This window comes from Lipotes vexillifer, unplaced genomic scaffold (genome assembly GCF_000442215.2).
Source record: "Lipotes vexillifer unplaced genomic scaffold, Lipotes_vexillifer_v1.1 scaffold217, whole genome shotgun sequence".
Lineage (NCBI taxonomy): Eukaryota > Metazoa > Chordata > Mammalia > Artiodactyla > Lipotidae > Lipotes > Lipotes vexillifer.
In genome coordinates, this window is record NW_006788200.1 from 6861674 (window position 1) to 6875130 (window position 13457).

The 13457-nt window shown below is 51.9% G+C and overlaps 1 protein-coding gene across 2 annotated transcripts in view; it reads right to left on the minus strand.

Moving 5' to 3' along the window:
- Positions 1-309: 309 nt before the first annotated feature.
- Positions 310-13457, minus strand: part of SIL1 (SIL1 nucleotide exchange factor) — a 251388-nt gene continuing 238240 nt past the window's right edge. The window contains exons 8-10 of one of the 2 annotated variants that reach the window (XM_007461430.1): positions 5355-5451; positions 4746-4910; positions 310-836 (exon numbers count right to left, since the gene is read on the minus strand). In XM_007461430.1, coding sequence (XP_007461492.1) covers positions 480-836; positions 4746-4910; positions 5355-5451 — 619 coding nt within the window. In that variant the 3' untranslated portion in view covers positions 310-479. The remainder of the gene's footprint in view (positions 837-4745; positions 4911-5354; positions 5452-13457) is intronic. The other variant, XM_007461431.1, reaches the window with a different exon arrangement.

Genomic DNA, 13457 nt, shown 5'->3' on the forward strand with positions numbered 1-13457 from the left:
GCCAGGCACTGGTGTAGTGCTTTATGTATGTTTTCTCTCATTTAATAGCATTCCCCTTTGACAGATGAAGAAACAGCCTCAGGGAAGTTAAATGACTTCCCAAAGTCACAGAGCCACTGGCTGGTAAAGAGCTGGGTCCCAACTGGGGTTTTCCAATTCCTGGGCCCAGACCCTTCCCACGGGGCCTGTTACTGGATGCCCTGGACTGACCACCCAGCACGTCACCAGGGGACCTCAGGGCGCTATCACCCAAAGACCACCAAAGCACTGTGCCCAGTCTGCACAGACACACAGTAAACAGACAGACAATGGCCTTCATGCTTCCATTTAATGGCCAGGCCAGCACTGCCCAGATGATGCCCAGGCTCCAATGGGGAAGTCCCCCCTCCTAGCTGGTATCCCCTGAAGAGCCCACCCCAGCTGGCGCCCCTCAGCCTCACTAGCAGCATCCCGGTCTAGTCCCAGTGTCAGGGGCAGCCTCATCTTAGCTCCTTCAGCAAGCTGTTGATAGAGCCCAGAAGTTCCCAGAAGTAGCCCTCATCCTCGCCATCCTGGAGCTCCAGGGCAGCCAGTGCCTGGTACTCAGCCTGGAGGGTGACCAGCGTCCTGTTGAGCTGCGGGTCCTGACGGTAGCGGTCCCGACAGGTGGCCAGGAGGGCACCCAGCGTTTGTAGCACCTTTTCGCGGGCATCGTGCTCTGGCAGTGCCAGGAGGTGGGCAGTGATCTCACACCAGCCCTGTTCCTGAAGGCCTGGCAGGAGGTGCACCTGGCGGTACTGCTGCAGCTTCTCTGGGGACGTCTCCCGCATCAGCTCGGCCTCCTCCTCAGCAAACATCTGCCACCCACACGGCCAGGGGCCAGGGTGTGGGAAGGGGAGAGAACACACAGAGAGCAGTCAGCCCTGCCTTTTAGACTCGAAGGCACATGGCTGACCCATGAGTCTGCACCCTCTTCCTCCTTCCCCTTGGGCCTCAAAGGCCTTTCATGGGAGAAGGCCAACTGGACTCATAGCTTCACACATGCTCTCCAGCCCATCCATATGTCCACCCATCTGTCCATCCATCCACTCATCAAAAACAACTGTGTAATGTGCCAGGTGCTGGAGAAACCAAGATGGAGACATGGTCCCTGCCCTCAAGGAGCTCAGGATCTATCAGGAGATTAAAAATTAACTGAATAAGTCCTAAATATCATGATACATTTCATCCAGCAGGGTGGTGTGGAGGCAGACAGTCTGGATTCAAATTCCTGCTCCACCACTGACAGCTGAATGACGGAATGACCTTGGGCTAGCACTTTGCCTCCCTAAGACCCAATGCCATCATCTCTTATGTGGAGGAGAGGACGTAACCCCTTCAGGAGTGTTGGGAGAACTCAGTGGGACACTGACCATGCAGCCAGTGCACAGCACACAGAGCATACCCACAATGTGAGCTTCGCCATCAACAAACGTTAGCTGTACCAGCAGCAGCATCACATCACCATCACCACAACTACAGATCCACTCCCTCACAGGAGTTAGGGCACAGGCGACAGAGGAGGCTGGCATGTCCCTGAGCCTTGAGGGGTTTGTGGGAGTTGCCCAAGGGGATAAGGGTGTAGGGTCCACAGACACAGGAGGGTTGCAACAATAGGCCTGGGCCCACCTCATGTTTGAAGGCCAGCAGGCTGTTATGGTCGATGGGGCACGAGGGCCAGGCTGGGGCCCAGAATGCTCAGAGCCCTGGGCGTCCCTGGCCATTATGCTGAGGGCCTGGGAAGTTGAGGAAAGTTTGGGCAGGAAGTCACATGCATGGCCTGTGTCTGGTAAGTGCAGAAACCCAGCCCCATCAGAATATGGTGGGAACCGATCCTGCCAGGCTGCCAGAGGAAACACCTGAAACCCGACAAGTTACCAACTTATTTCACAATGCAGAGTACTAATCACTATACGATCACGGCAAGCCACCAGGAGTCTACCAACTTATTTCAAATGTCAGAGGAAGGCTCTGCAGAGATGGAGGGTCGGCAATGGGTAGAGATGTCCCATACTGGTTGTACTAAATGTACTTGCAAGAAGAAAGAAGAAATCATTGCCCTAACTCCAGGAGAGGATGAGGCATGCAGATGACAGGGAAGGCAAGAGGGAAGCCCAGAAAAAGATCAGGGGCCACAGTGGAGAACCTGATGGCTTTGGCGCTTGTTGGAGCTGGCAGAGGAAGCAGGGGAGGAGGGGGGTCAGCATCCTGGGACAGAAAAGGCTGAGAGGGATGGAGTAGTCCTTTCCTAACCTACTCCCAAGTCCTGCCAGCTCCACCTCCAAACACATCCCAGTCCTCCCAGCTCTCTGCCCCATGGGCGCTGCTCCTCACTGCACTCCTGCCTCCCGCTCCCAGCCTGCATCCTCCAGTCCTCAGACAGCAGACAATGGCACAGCCCCAAACCCTTCACAACTTGGCATTTCTGATGATAAAGACTGACTCCCTTCCCTGGGACTTGGAGGCTCTTCAGGATCTGGCCCTGCCTGCACTTGGGCTCCTACCCACACATGCCCTCACTCTGGCACCCGTCACACCAACTCTCCCCCAGGACTTACGTACGTGCAGCTCCCACTTCCAGGCACCCTCTCACCCAACACTGACTCCACAGTCAACTTGACTCACCCCTCATTTCTCACTCAGCACCTCCTTTGACTCCCCAGAAGAGGTTAGGGCCCTGATCATAAGCCTCCAGGGCCTACATGCTCTAGGAGATTCTCTGATAAATGTCTGCCTGAAGGCACCAGGAGGGCAGGGATCATGGGGCTGGCACAGCACTGGCAGGGCAGACACCCAGTCAACACTTGTGGAAGGAACCAGCAGGCAGGTCAGCCCTGCAGCCCTTCAGCTCCAAGAAGGCATGAGAGGACGTGGGCTCATGACCACAGGAGGGCATCCCAGCTCTGCAGGAGCCCAGATGTCAGGGCATAGTCTTTTAGTGGAGGGCCCACCAAGAGCCAAGGGACAGAAGAAGAAATGCCTGCGGTCTGGCAGACCACAGAAGGGGTAAGCCGGTAAGCCAAGGACCCTAACAATCTGAGAGGTGGTCCCACACTCTCATGGGAATTCTGCCTTCAGCTGCTACCTCCCGACACCAAAGATGCCCTCAAGGTGCATGGCACCCCCCGGTTGGCAACCTGTCACACCTCTACCTTCAGGCAGCTCTGGACCCATCCCCAGATGGGTTTGACTAGTTTGACTAGCTCTTTATTCTCTCTGAGAAACCATAAGAACAAGAAGCCCTGACTGCCTCAAGCGTAAAGTACGGCTGCCATCTGTTCTAACACTCTCTGGCTGAAACTCCTCCACGGTCCTCCACCTGCAGGAGGATGGCTGTCTCCATACTGTTTGCAGAGAGACGCCACTCCCTCCCTGATCTTCACAGCACCCCAAAGCCTCAAAGGCCGGCTCCGGGGCCAGCTGACTCAGGGGCCTGCCTCTCACCAGGGCAGCCTTGGTGAGACTGCCAGTGGTAGCTCTCTGGGGATGAAGCAAAGTCACAGTGCCCGCTACGCCAGGGCTGGGGGCAGCAAAGAGACACCCAAGTCACGAGGGCAAAGTGATAGGTTTCTCCTGGGAAATGCCAAGCCTATGTACATGTCCTTCCCCTGGCTTGCTGGCCCACTCCCAGGATGTCAGCTGTGCCCTGGCCTTATTAATTGGATGTGAGGACCACATGGCTGCCTGCTGTTCTGAGAAACCGGGTTTCTGCAGCTTAGAGGGGTGGAGGAAGAGAAAGGGGGAGAGGGGAGAGAGAGAGGGAGAGGCTGAAAGACAAGACAGAACAAGAGAGACAGAGTGAGTGAGTGCACACACACAAAAGCCAACAGGTGGAGAGAAAAGCAGCAACAGACAACCCTGATCCTTGGCCTGAGGCCTGGCGGGAGGGGTGCACAGGGGAGGGCCAGGGAGGAAGGGCTGGGCCCCTCTTCCTCCAACATTCAGAAGTGGTTTCCAGTGGCTGCCCAGCCCTGCTCCACTAATCCGCAGTTGGCTGTAGGGAGAGTGTGGCCCCAGAGAGGCAGCTGAGAAAACCCTGCCAATGCTCTCTGCAGCAGCTGAATTAAGAATCAGCCCTGGCTGGTTTTACCCTCTCCTTAATTAAGACACTTCTCAGGCTCAAAAACACCAAAGTGGGCTGGGCACCAAGTCTCCTCCCAGATGGCAAGCCCGTGGGTCCCTGGGTCCTTCAGTGGCAGCCAGTCTGAGCCCCTGCCCAGAGCCAAAGCTCCCAGAGGAGGCACCTCCAGGTTTCTAGAATCTTAAGATTCAGCATCATTCCAGCCCCTAGCTCCTCAGTCTCCTGGCTGCTGTGATGGCTCCCAGACACAGCTGCTCCTGGTCACCCGCACCCTAGGTTTCAGCCAAATGACCTTTTATTCCATGAAGGGCTGATCCTGGCTGTTTCTGGCTTCTGGTCACACTGACCCTTCATCATGCTGACCCCTGACCACTGCCAGTACCCCCTCCTCCCCTCCCACTCCTCACCAGCCCTCAGGTTTTAGCTCAGCAGTCACTTCCCACAGGACATCCGCCCTGACATCTCAGAAATCCTGGGCTCCACAGCATCCCTGTCAGCCCAGCTCAGGGCTGGCATGTTTGCTCAGGACACTCAGTTATGAGGATGTAGGGAATGGATGGAAGATATGGGGAGGGGGGAGGGTCAAATGGCCAGAAACAAACACAAAGCAAAGTGCACGGGAGGCAGGACAGGCCTGGGCACTCACCTTCTCAGTGACCAGGTCGTAGAGCAGAGTGACCACGCGCACGGCCAGCACCTCCATGCCCTTCTCCTGGACCAGACTCCTCAGCACGTGCAGTCCCCCCAGCTTCAGGAACTGCTGCTGGGCATAGGGGAAGTGTCGCAGTAAGGAGCACAGGGCAAACAGAACCTGGGGAGGCACAGATCCAGATGGGTGAGGGGCCACAGAAACTAGGCCTTGGGGCAAGCACCCGGAGGTGCCCCAGCTACCCCAACCCAGCTCCCATTCTTCCTGGCCCCAACCACCACCCTTGGGTATAGCTCACCCCCGTACCCAGGGCTGTGAGAGCCAGGAGAGACATCAGACACCTTCAACACCACCCAGTGGACAAACGGAGGCCCAGGGCAGGAAGCCAGGGTGTTGAACCTGAGACTGCACCATGGGAGCAGGCCTCCAGATGCCTCACATACTGCTGTGCTGCTTTAGGTGAAGGGGACCTCTCCCCCTAGGCCACCCAGCGGATGGCCACTCAGGCCCCCAAGGGTGACATGTACAACCCGGAAAGGGACCCTCGCCTTTTAGGCTCCACGGGTGTGCGGGGGTCTGGGCGGGAAAAAGGCAGCAGAAACGCACCTTCTTCTTTGCAGTGAGAGACTGCTCTGTGGCCAGAACGACCAGCAACTTCTGCAAGGCTCCTCCCTCAATGGCCTCCACCTGGACCTTTGGGTTGCTGGAGGAGGAAGCACAGGAAAGCAGGACTTTACACCTACTCACCAACTTGGGGGCACGCCCCTGGGCCCAACCCAGGTAAGAGGGCTACCACCACAGCAGCCATCCCTGGGGAGGAACAAGGTGCACAGGGGGTGTTCCCACTCTGGACAAGCTAGAACTTATCTGGGGAAACAGAAACAAACTGGTGTAGGTCCACCTGGGTACAATGGCCTATGGCACAGACAACAGGGCCAAGGGCCCCAGGCCAGTGTCCACTCCCTGTCAGCCAATGGGCTGGGGTGATCTGGGAATGGAAATCACCTCTACCATTTTAAGATCCCTCTGATGCTAAAGGTGCTACTTCAGTGTCCCTCCTATGGAAAGCCTTCCTCCACGCTCCTCAAGCCAGCCTCACGTGCTTCCCCCTTCCATGATCCCAGGTGCATCACACTCTGGGGGAATCACTAATGATCTGTTCCCTTCAGGGTGTGCAGCTCCAGGGCCAGGGACCCCTTCCTCTCTCTCTCCTCCTGGGTGGAGCACACAGACAGTATGGAGTAAACACTTATGGGAGGGAGGCAGGCAGAAAGAACAACATCCAGGGAGCCTTTGCATCCCTGAGTAGATCCCAACCCAGCTGCCTCCCTGCTGGACTCTCCACTATGTGACAGCAGCTACTATGATTGTCCCTGTATCTCAGCAGTCAGCACAGGGTCTGCCATGGCGTAGGGCCCTGGACAGTAAGGAGTGAATGAAGCAACATATGTGCACAACCATGACTGCATCAACCAACAAACGGGCAACACTGAAACACAAAGAACCCAGAGCTGCCTCTGTAACTCCAGTCCCCATTCTGGGCTAGAGAAAGGGTGATGAGCTTTAAACAAATATTTCAGGCAAAGCGCTCATGGATGAAAGGATGGGGGTCCTGGAGGGTGAGACCTTCTCTAGGGCAGGGTGCCAGACAGGGACATGGCTGGGAACCCCTTACTTTCTAAGATCAAACTGATGATGAATTAAGGAGCAAGTGCCAAGCGCAGGGATCTGTGTAGTTAGGCCTTCGAGGAAGGTCAAGATTCCTTCATCAGCAGCTTATGAGGCCTCAGAAAAGAAAGGTGGCAGGCATGTAAAAAGCCTGAGACCAGCAGCAAGGGGAGAGGCTGGACCAGAGGTGAGACAGTGGCTGTCACCCTCACCCAGACAGCAAGCACACAGAGGGCACCCAGTCTCTTCTGGGCCCTGGCTGCCTTATCTTAGCATGGCCACCATAAAGTACCCTGGAGACCCAAAAAGCACCTGTTTCTCCTAACCCCCAATCTTAGCAGGGGGCCCTCAGAACATCTTGGAGAGTAAGGCAGAGACAAATCAGAGAGTCGATTCCTGATCCAAAACCCAGAGAAAAGGGGAGGCAGGTAACAAGAGAGAGAGCACACTGCTGCTCACAGGAGAGGGCCTGGCACACAGCAGGCACCCCATACAAGCTGGCTGGATGGTACGGTAATGGGGCCCAAGTGAGTCCTTGATGATCCACCTACTACTCCTACCAGGCATCAGCTTCAAGGTTCGAAGCAGACTTAGCACATGGAGCCAGTTTTCCTGCTGTAAAATGGGAGGCGCCTGCATCCCTCTGCATCTTCTCTGCAAAAGGATGCGCAGGGTGGGTGCCGGCCTTTCCCACTGCAACTTCACTTGTGTCTGAGGAGCAGCCTGGAGATGCACTGGGGTCCCTGGGGAAGAAGGCTGACAGCTCCTCTCCAGACAGGCAGGTGGGCGCCAATGCAGGGATTATGGAGCTGAGCCTCTTCCCTGCCCCCTGCTCTCCCAACTTGAGAAAGGCAGCTGCTTCATCAAAGCGTGAGTTAATTAGGGCTGTCTCTGCCGTCATGTGTCTGAGGAACGCTCACCCACAACAGGCAGGGTCTAGGAAAAGAAGTCGACCACGCTGAGAAATTCACATAAACGTCAAACGCAGTCTCCCAAGGAAGGGGGGCTGTGAGACCCAACACCTCATCAGCCTCAGGGAACAGCACCTAGGAGCCCCATCCCCAGTGGGCCTGCAGAGAGGCACAGACAAGGCCCTCCAAAGACGTCATGTGAAGCTTCATCCTTGTCTACAGATCTGCTCAGAACAAGACCCAGAAACAATCACCTGGCTAACCCCGAAAGACAAGCTCAGAGCTCAGGAGCAGAGGGGCCTCCAAGGAGACCCAGCCTAAGCAGCTTCCAGAGTAGCAGCCCTGTCACCATCTTGGGCAGTATTGGGAGAGGGGAGAAACATGAATAATACTGGGACTCTGCCCACCCAGGTTTCACCTGGTAGAAGGGGAGAGAAGACTCAAACCCCAAAGGGAACCACAGCACAAACAAGAAAACAAACTACCAGGGGCAAAAGGGGAGGGCACATACTGTGTAGGCAAATTCCTAGGATCCTCCAGAGAAAGAATAAGCCAATGGGAGTAAACAAAAGATGCCAAAAGCCAAGAAGATATATGGCTTCCCCAGCATTTTGTCTATCAGAGCCCCGGTGTGAGTTAGAAAAGGCCAGAAAGCACTGTCCTAGGAAAGATCTAGAGGCAAGGCACTGTCCAGGCAGTTGCTCAGAGAAGCCCCACGTGCAGAACAGATCCTTGGGGACACTCAGCCTGTTCTCTGCCACTCAACACTCAACAAGCCAGGCTCCACACATAGGAGAGACACCACACCACCACATTCTACTTACAGGTTTCAGAGTGAATAAATGAACGGCTATGTAACTTTTAGGCCGTACCAGGTGGCTCTGAACCTAAGGTCTGTGGGGGTTCAGAGAAAGAATGTCTGGTCTGGAAGAGCCAGAAGGGCTGCCTGGAAGAAGAGAGACTGCAGAAGACTGGAGTACAAGTGAGGAAGACAGCCTGTGCACCAGACGACAGGCATGTGCTCAGGGAACAGCATGAGCATGTAGAGAGAGGCAAGCAGACCATTCAGTGGAAGGCTGCCCTGAAGAATCACAGAAAACAGGGCTGAGGAGTGCAGCTGACTCCTGACACAAGGGCAGATCAGGCTGCGACTGAGGATGGGGAGACACAGGAGCCATACCCTGCCCAGCAAGTGGAACCTGCTCCTGCTTCTCCTTCCTTGACACACGCAAGGCAAAATGGGGAGTTGGAAACAAGCACTTCTAGAGCATACAGACACAAGAGAGGGCCCAGGAGAAGGGTCTGCCTCAGGACAGTGACCCCAGGGTGGGAGATGAGCTGGAGGGACACTCTGAGCCAGGCATAGCTCACAATTCCCAGGTCAGGCCGACTCTGTTACGTGGTGTGTGTCGGTATCTGCCCAGCATCCTTTCTTCCTCATCAGGCACTGACACCCCTTTCTTCCCTTCCACTGATGGCTGCCTCTTCCACTCCTTGTGGTCCTGAGGGGGCAGGTCCCAACCCCGCAGGGAGGGCTTATGGCCCAATACTGGCTCATCATATCTGCCCCCGACCAGGCCCTCCGTTGGTTGCTGAGGACTGGCAATCAAGAGATTTTCAGTCTTCTACACTGGAGTCAGGACAGAGAAGTTCTCTTCTTCACAAGGTAGGTAGGTTGCTGTAAGCAAGAAGCACCTATAGCCATGCCAGTAGCAGCCAGGTCCCATCCCAACCCAAACCATCCCCATGGAGGGAAGCCATTTAGAGCAGGAAAGAATAGAACTCAAACACAGGAGAAGTAAACCAGAGAGAAAAAGGGAAAGCTTGGCGCCTTTTGCCACTTGCGAAAATCACTTTCATAAGGCAATGAATTTACTTTTTCACCTGCAGCAGAGTCCTGAAAACTTGGGTGAGTTGAGCAGGACCATGGGCCAAATGTGGGCCTATGGCTGAGTGTGGCCAAGTGCGGCCTTCGTAGCCCTGGGCCCACACCCTGACTAGCTTCAATGAGGGAACTCACGTAACTCTGAGCTCTACCCCAGGCTTCAGGGCTTCAGTGGCTCCACGGACACATCAGGGGTTCCATACAATACCCTTCCGAAAAAAGCCCTTTAGTGCCACCCAGTCAAAGAGGCTGAGGAAACACAGCAGGAGGGTAGGAAAAACCAGGCTAGCATTTCCAGATGGCACTCAGTCCATCCAGGCAGGGACAGCAGAGAAGGGCTTTTCTTGAGCAATCTGCCCTAGAGGGGCAGACACCAACATGCTCTCAGAACCCCTCTCTCTCCAGGCAGTTCAGCCTTGGGCTCTGAATGCTCATTGCTATGTTTTGGGGGAAGAAATGCCCAAAATAGCTCAGAGTGAGGTCTACAGAATGTGCCAGGGTGAAAATCTGGAGAACTCTTGGTGAGAATCCTATAAACAATGGCTGATGACTTTGGGCAAGTCCCTTCACCTCAGTTTCTTCACCTGTGAGGCAGAGCTAAAACTACCTTGAGTTAAAGATAGAATAGCTAACGAGTGCCAAAATGCTAGACAATACATTGTGACTGAAAGATTATAATTATAGTGGGTTTGCTACACAAAGAGGCCAGACCATATCCTTGAGAACACTGCTTTTATTCACCCCAGATGCCCCAGGCACATGTATGCTGGCCTCATCCCCCTCCTAGCCTACAGACTCAGGACCGGAGCTGTGGCCCACGCCTGAGGGTGGGTGTAGGGGTGTCTTGCTGACTGGAAGATGGGTGTCCTGACAGCTGGGGATGTGAGTGAGTTGGAAGGGCAGGGGCCTGGCACGCCTCTCAGCGACATCAGTGGCGCTGGTGTGCTCAAAGTCAACAGAAGGATATTAAGGACGTAGCTCATCTCCAATGAGATAAATGAGAATAAACCTTGTTCACGGCTAAGCTGGCTGGACTGAATAAATACCATTAGCACTTGGATTACTGGGATGTTCACAATCAGCAGGCGAGTCAGCTGTCTGTGTGCAGAGGGATGGCAGCAGCTGCTACTCTGTTAATCTTGAAGGTGGGGGGCGGGCAGGGTGCACCCAGAAATGGAAGTGATTGCATTTGCAGAAACCAAACGCTCTGGGTCAGCGTGACTGATGTGGGCAATATGCCAAGGGTCAGAGGTCATATTTCAGCTAACCAAGCTGAGCAAGTGTCTAGGGGGCATTGAGGAGGTGGTGGAGCTGATCTCAGGGTGGCCAGGGGGCTCATGAGAATGCTGCCCACTTCAGATTCAGGAGCTGCCCTCCTCCTTCCCTGTCATTCAGGACTCACTACATAATGTTCATGAAAATGTGAACATTTAGTTGTTCTAAAGAAATTCTAAAGAATTTCAAGATGGTGAGGGCAGAGCATTAAATCAAACACAGGCCCTTTTCAGTGTGGGGTCCTCTGCAATGCACAGGGCCATGAAGCAGACACTGCTGGCACCAGGGTGTGTGCACAGAAACAGGAAATGCACAGAAATCCTGCGCACAGGTGAATCAGAACAACAAGGGCTAAAAAGGGAGTTTGAATCAGTGGAAAAGGAGAAAAACAAAAAGGCAGAGCTTCAGGACGGGAAATAAGGATTAGGTTGACTGGTTCGATGGGGGCTGAGGAAAACTAAGGTGAAACCCCTGGTGCAGAGCCTGTGTCATCCGGAGTTTCAGTCCAAACCTAGATATCAGGCTTGTCCACGGCACACTGGGGACATGGGACACATGGGGTATGTGACCTCTCATGAGTCCCTGCAATATTTCTAAGTAGGACAATTATTATTTCTTCTGTCTTCATAACAGAAAAAAAAGCTACCGTTGTTCTGAAATGCTCTCTGCGAAGATGCTGTGCAGTAGGGAAAGGGGGCACACCGCAGGCTTAATCATTTGTGATCCTGACTGGTGACACTGTGCATGCTCATCTTCTTGCCCAGAGAGAAAGATTCCTTCTCCGATGGCCTCACCTTGTTTGTGCCCTAGCGTGTGGCCTTCATCACCTGTGAAACACAAGGACTTGCAGGATGTGTACTCCTGAAATAGGTTCACTAGGGATCTATAGTAGCCTGCCATCTAGGGATTAATAGGGTTAAGCATCTGTTAATCAAGATGTGGACAGTTACCAACTTAAATAAAAACAGAATAGCTTCACCAAAAAAATAAATGCCACGTACAACTGTTCCACATGAAAGTGAAGCCCCCAGGAGAAACAAAACATCCAGCCTGTTACGAGCTTCATACCACCTAACTATGGTGGGAACCACATTAGGTCTCTCAGAAGTTTTATATGGACACTGGAGAAAAGAAGGAGAATCACTGGACCCATTCAAATACAGTCCCCAACCAGATGCCAGTCATGTAAGCAAATGTGGGACACCCACAGTTCACCACAATGATAAAGCTCACAACAGTATCTCTAGAACCTCTTTCCAGACACAAACACACAGAATGATAATCTTCCTACCTCTGGAGAGACAAAGGGGCCTCAGAGGAAGGGGCAGTGAAGAATCTTCTTGACATCTGGTAGCTCTCAAACATAGCTCTGCATCATAATCACCTTGGGCATTTCCGCCCTCCCTTAAATCATTTCAGACTAGGCACTTAAAAACTACTACAGAGAATTATACAGAAAAATAACCTACAGAAAAGTTGCAAAATAAAAAAAGACTCCTATCAAGAGTCACCTGTTAACATTTTACTACATTTGCTTTCTCATTTTCTCTCTGTATGTTTATACATTTTTTCTGAAATATTTGAGAGTAAGTTGCAGATTTGGTGCCACTTTACCTGTAAATGTATCAAGTGTTTATTTCCTAAGAACATAACCACAGTAGTTATCAAAATCAGGAAATTAACATTGATACATGATCTATAGATATTCAGATTTTGCCAATTGTTCCAATAATATCCTTTTTAGAAAACTAATTTTGGTCCAAGGTCCAATCCAGGACTTACATGATGAATTGAGAAGCATGTCTTTGAATCTCCTTTAACCTTGACACACCCTTCCTTAGCCTGTCTTTGTCTTTCACTACACTGACAGGTTTTTTTTGTTTTTTGGGTTTTTTTTACATTGACAGTTTTGAAGAGTACAGGCCAGTTGTAGAATGTCCCTCAGCCTGAACTTGATGTTTCTTCCTGATTAGACTGAGGTAGTGTAGGTTGGCAAGAATGCCACAAAAGCAATGTCTTGTCTTTCTTGGTGCATCATATCAGGAGGCACATGATGTCATTCAGGCTCACAAGTGGCTGTGTTCACTTTGATTACTTGATCATGGTGGTGTCTGCCAGATTTCTCCACTATAAAGATACTATTTGTCCCTTTGGAATTGATAAATATTTTGTGAGGAGACTCTTTAAGATATGAAGACAGCCTGTTCCTCATCAAACTTTCACCCATTAGTTCTGGCATTCATCAGTAAATCTTATTTAAAATAATTAATACCATGATGTTTGTCAAAGGATGATATTCAAACTCCATCATTGCTTCTACCTGTATTTGTTGGCACTCTACGTAAAAGAAGTTTTCCTTCTTCCTCACTTATTCATTCATTTATATCAGTATGGATTCTTATTTAATCTATGAGTTATAATCCAGTTCTACGATTATGTAAAATATACCTGATTAAATCTGAAAAAAAAATAGAGCCTTTTCATGTTGGTTTCTGTGTCTTTTTGACACATTTCCATCATTCTTTGAGCACCTCCATACTTTTTGGCACAAGATGTTCTTGTACAAGATATAGTACTTTTCCTGCACCTGCTGTGGAATAAGCCATTTCTCCAAGGAGCACTTTGGGCACTTTCTGAAAATTCTAACAGATTCTAACCCTTACCCTACACATACTGAATCACAGTCTCAGAAGACAGGGCTCAAACACCTGATTTTTCACATATGTTTCACATGAGCCTTACCAGGAGGCCTGGCATTGATCTGAGAACCAGCATGTGGGATAACTAGATCCAATGCCCCAACTTTTATCCAGTACAGCATGTCTGATAACTGGCTGCAAGGTTGAAGATTACAGCAGTAGGGAGACTCATCCTTACGTTAGCTTTAAACTCTTCCAACTGCTAGAAAAACGTCTTCTGTTACCGAGCTAAAATCTGCTTTCATGAAGCTTATATCCACTGGTCCCAATC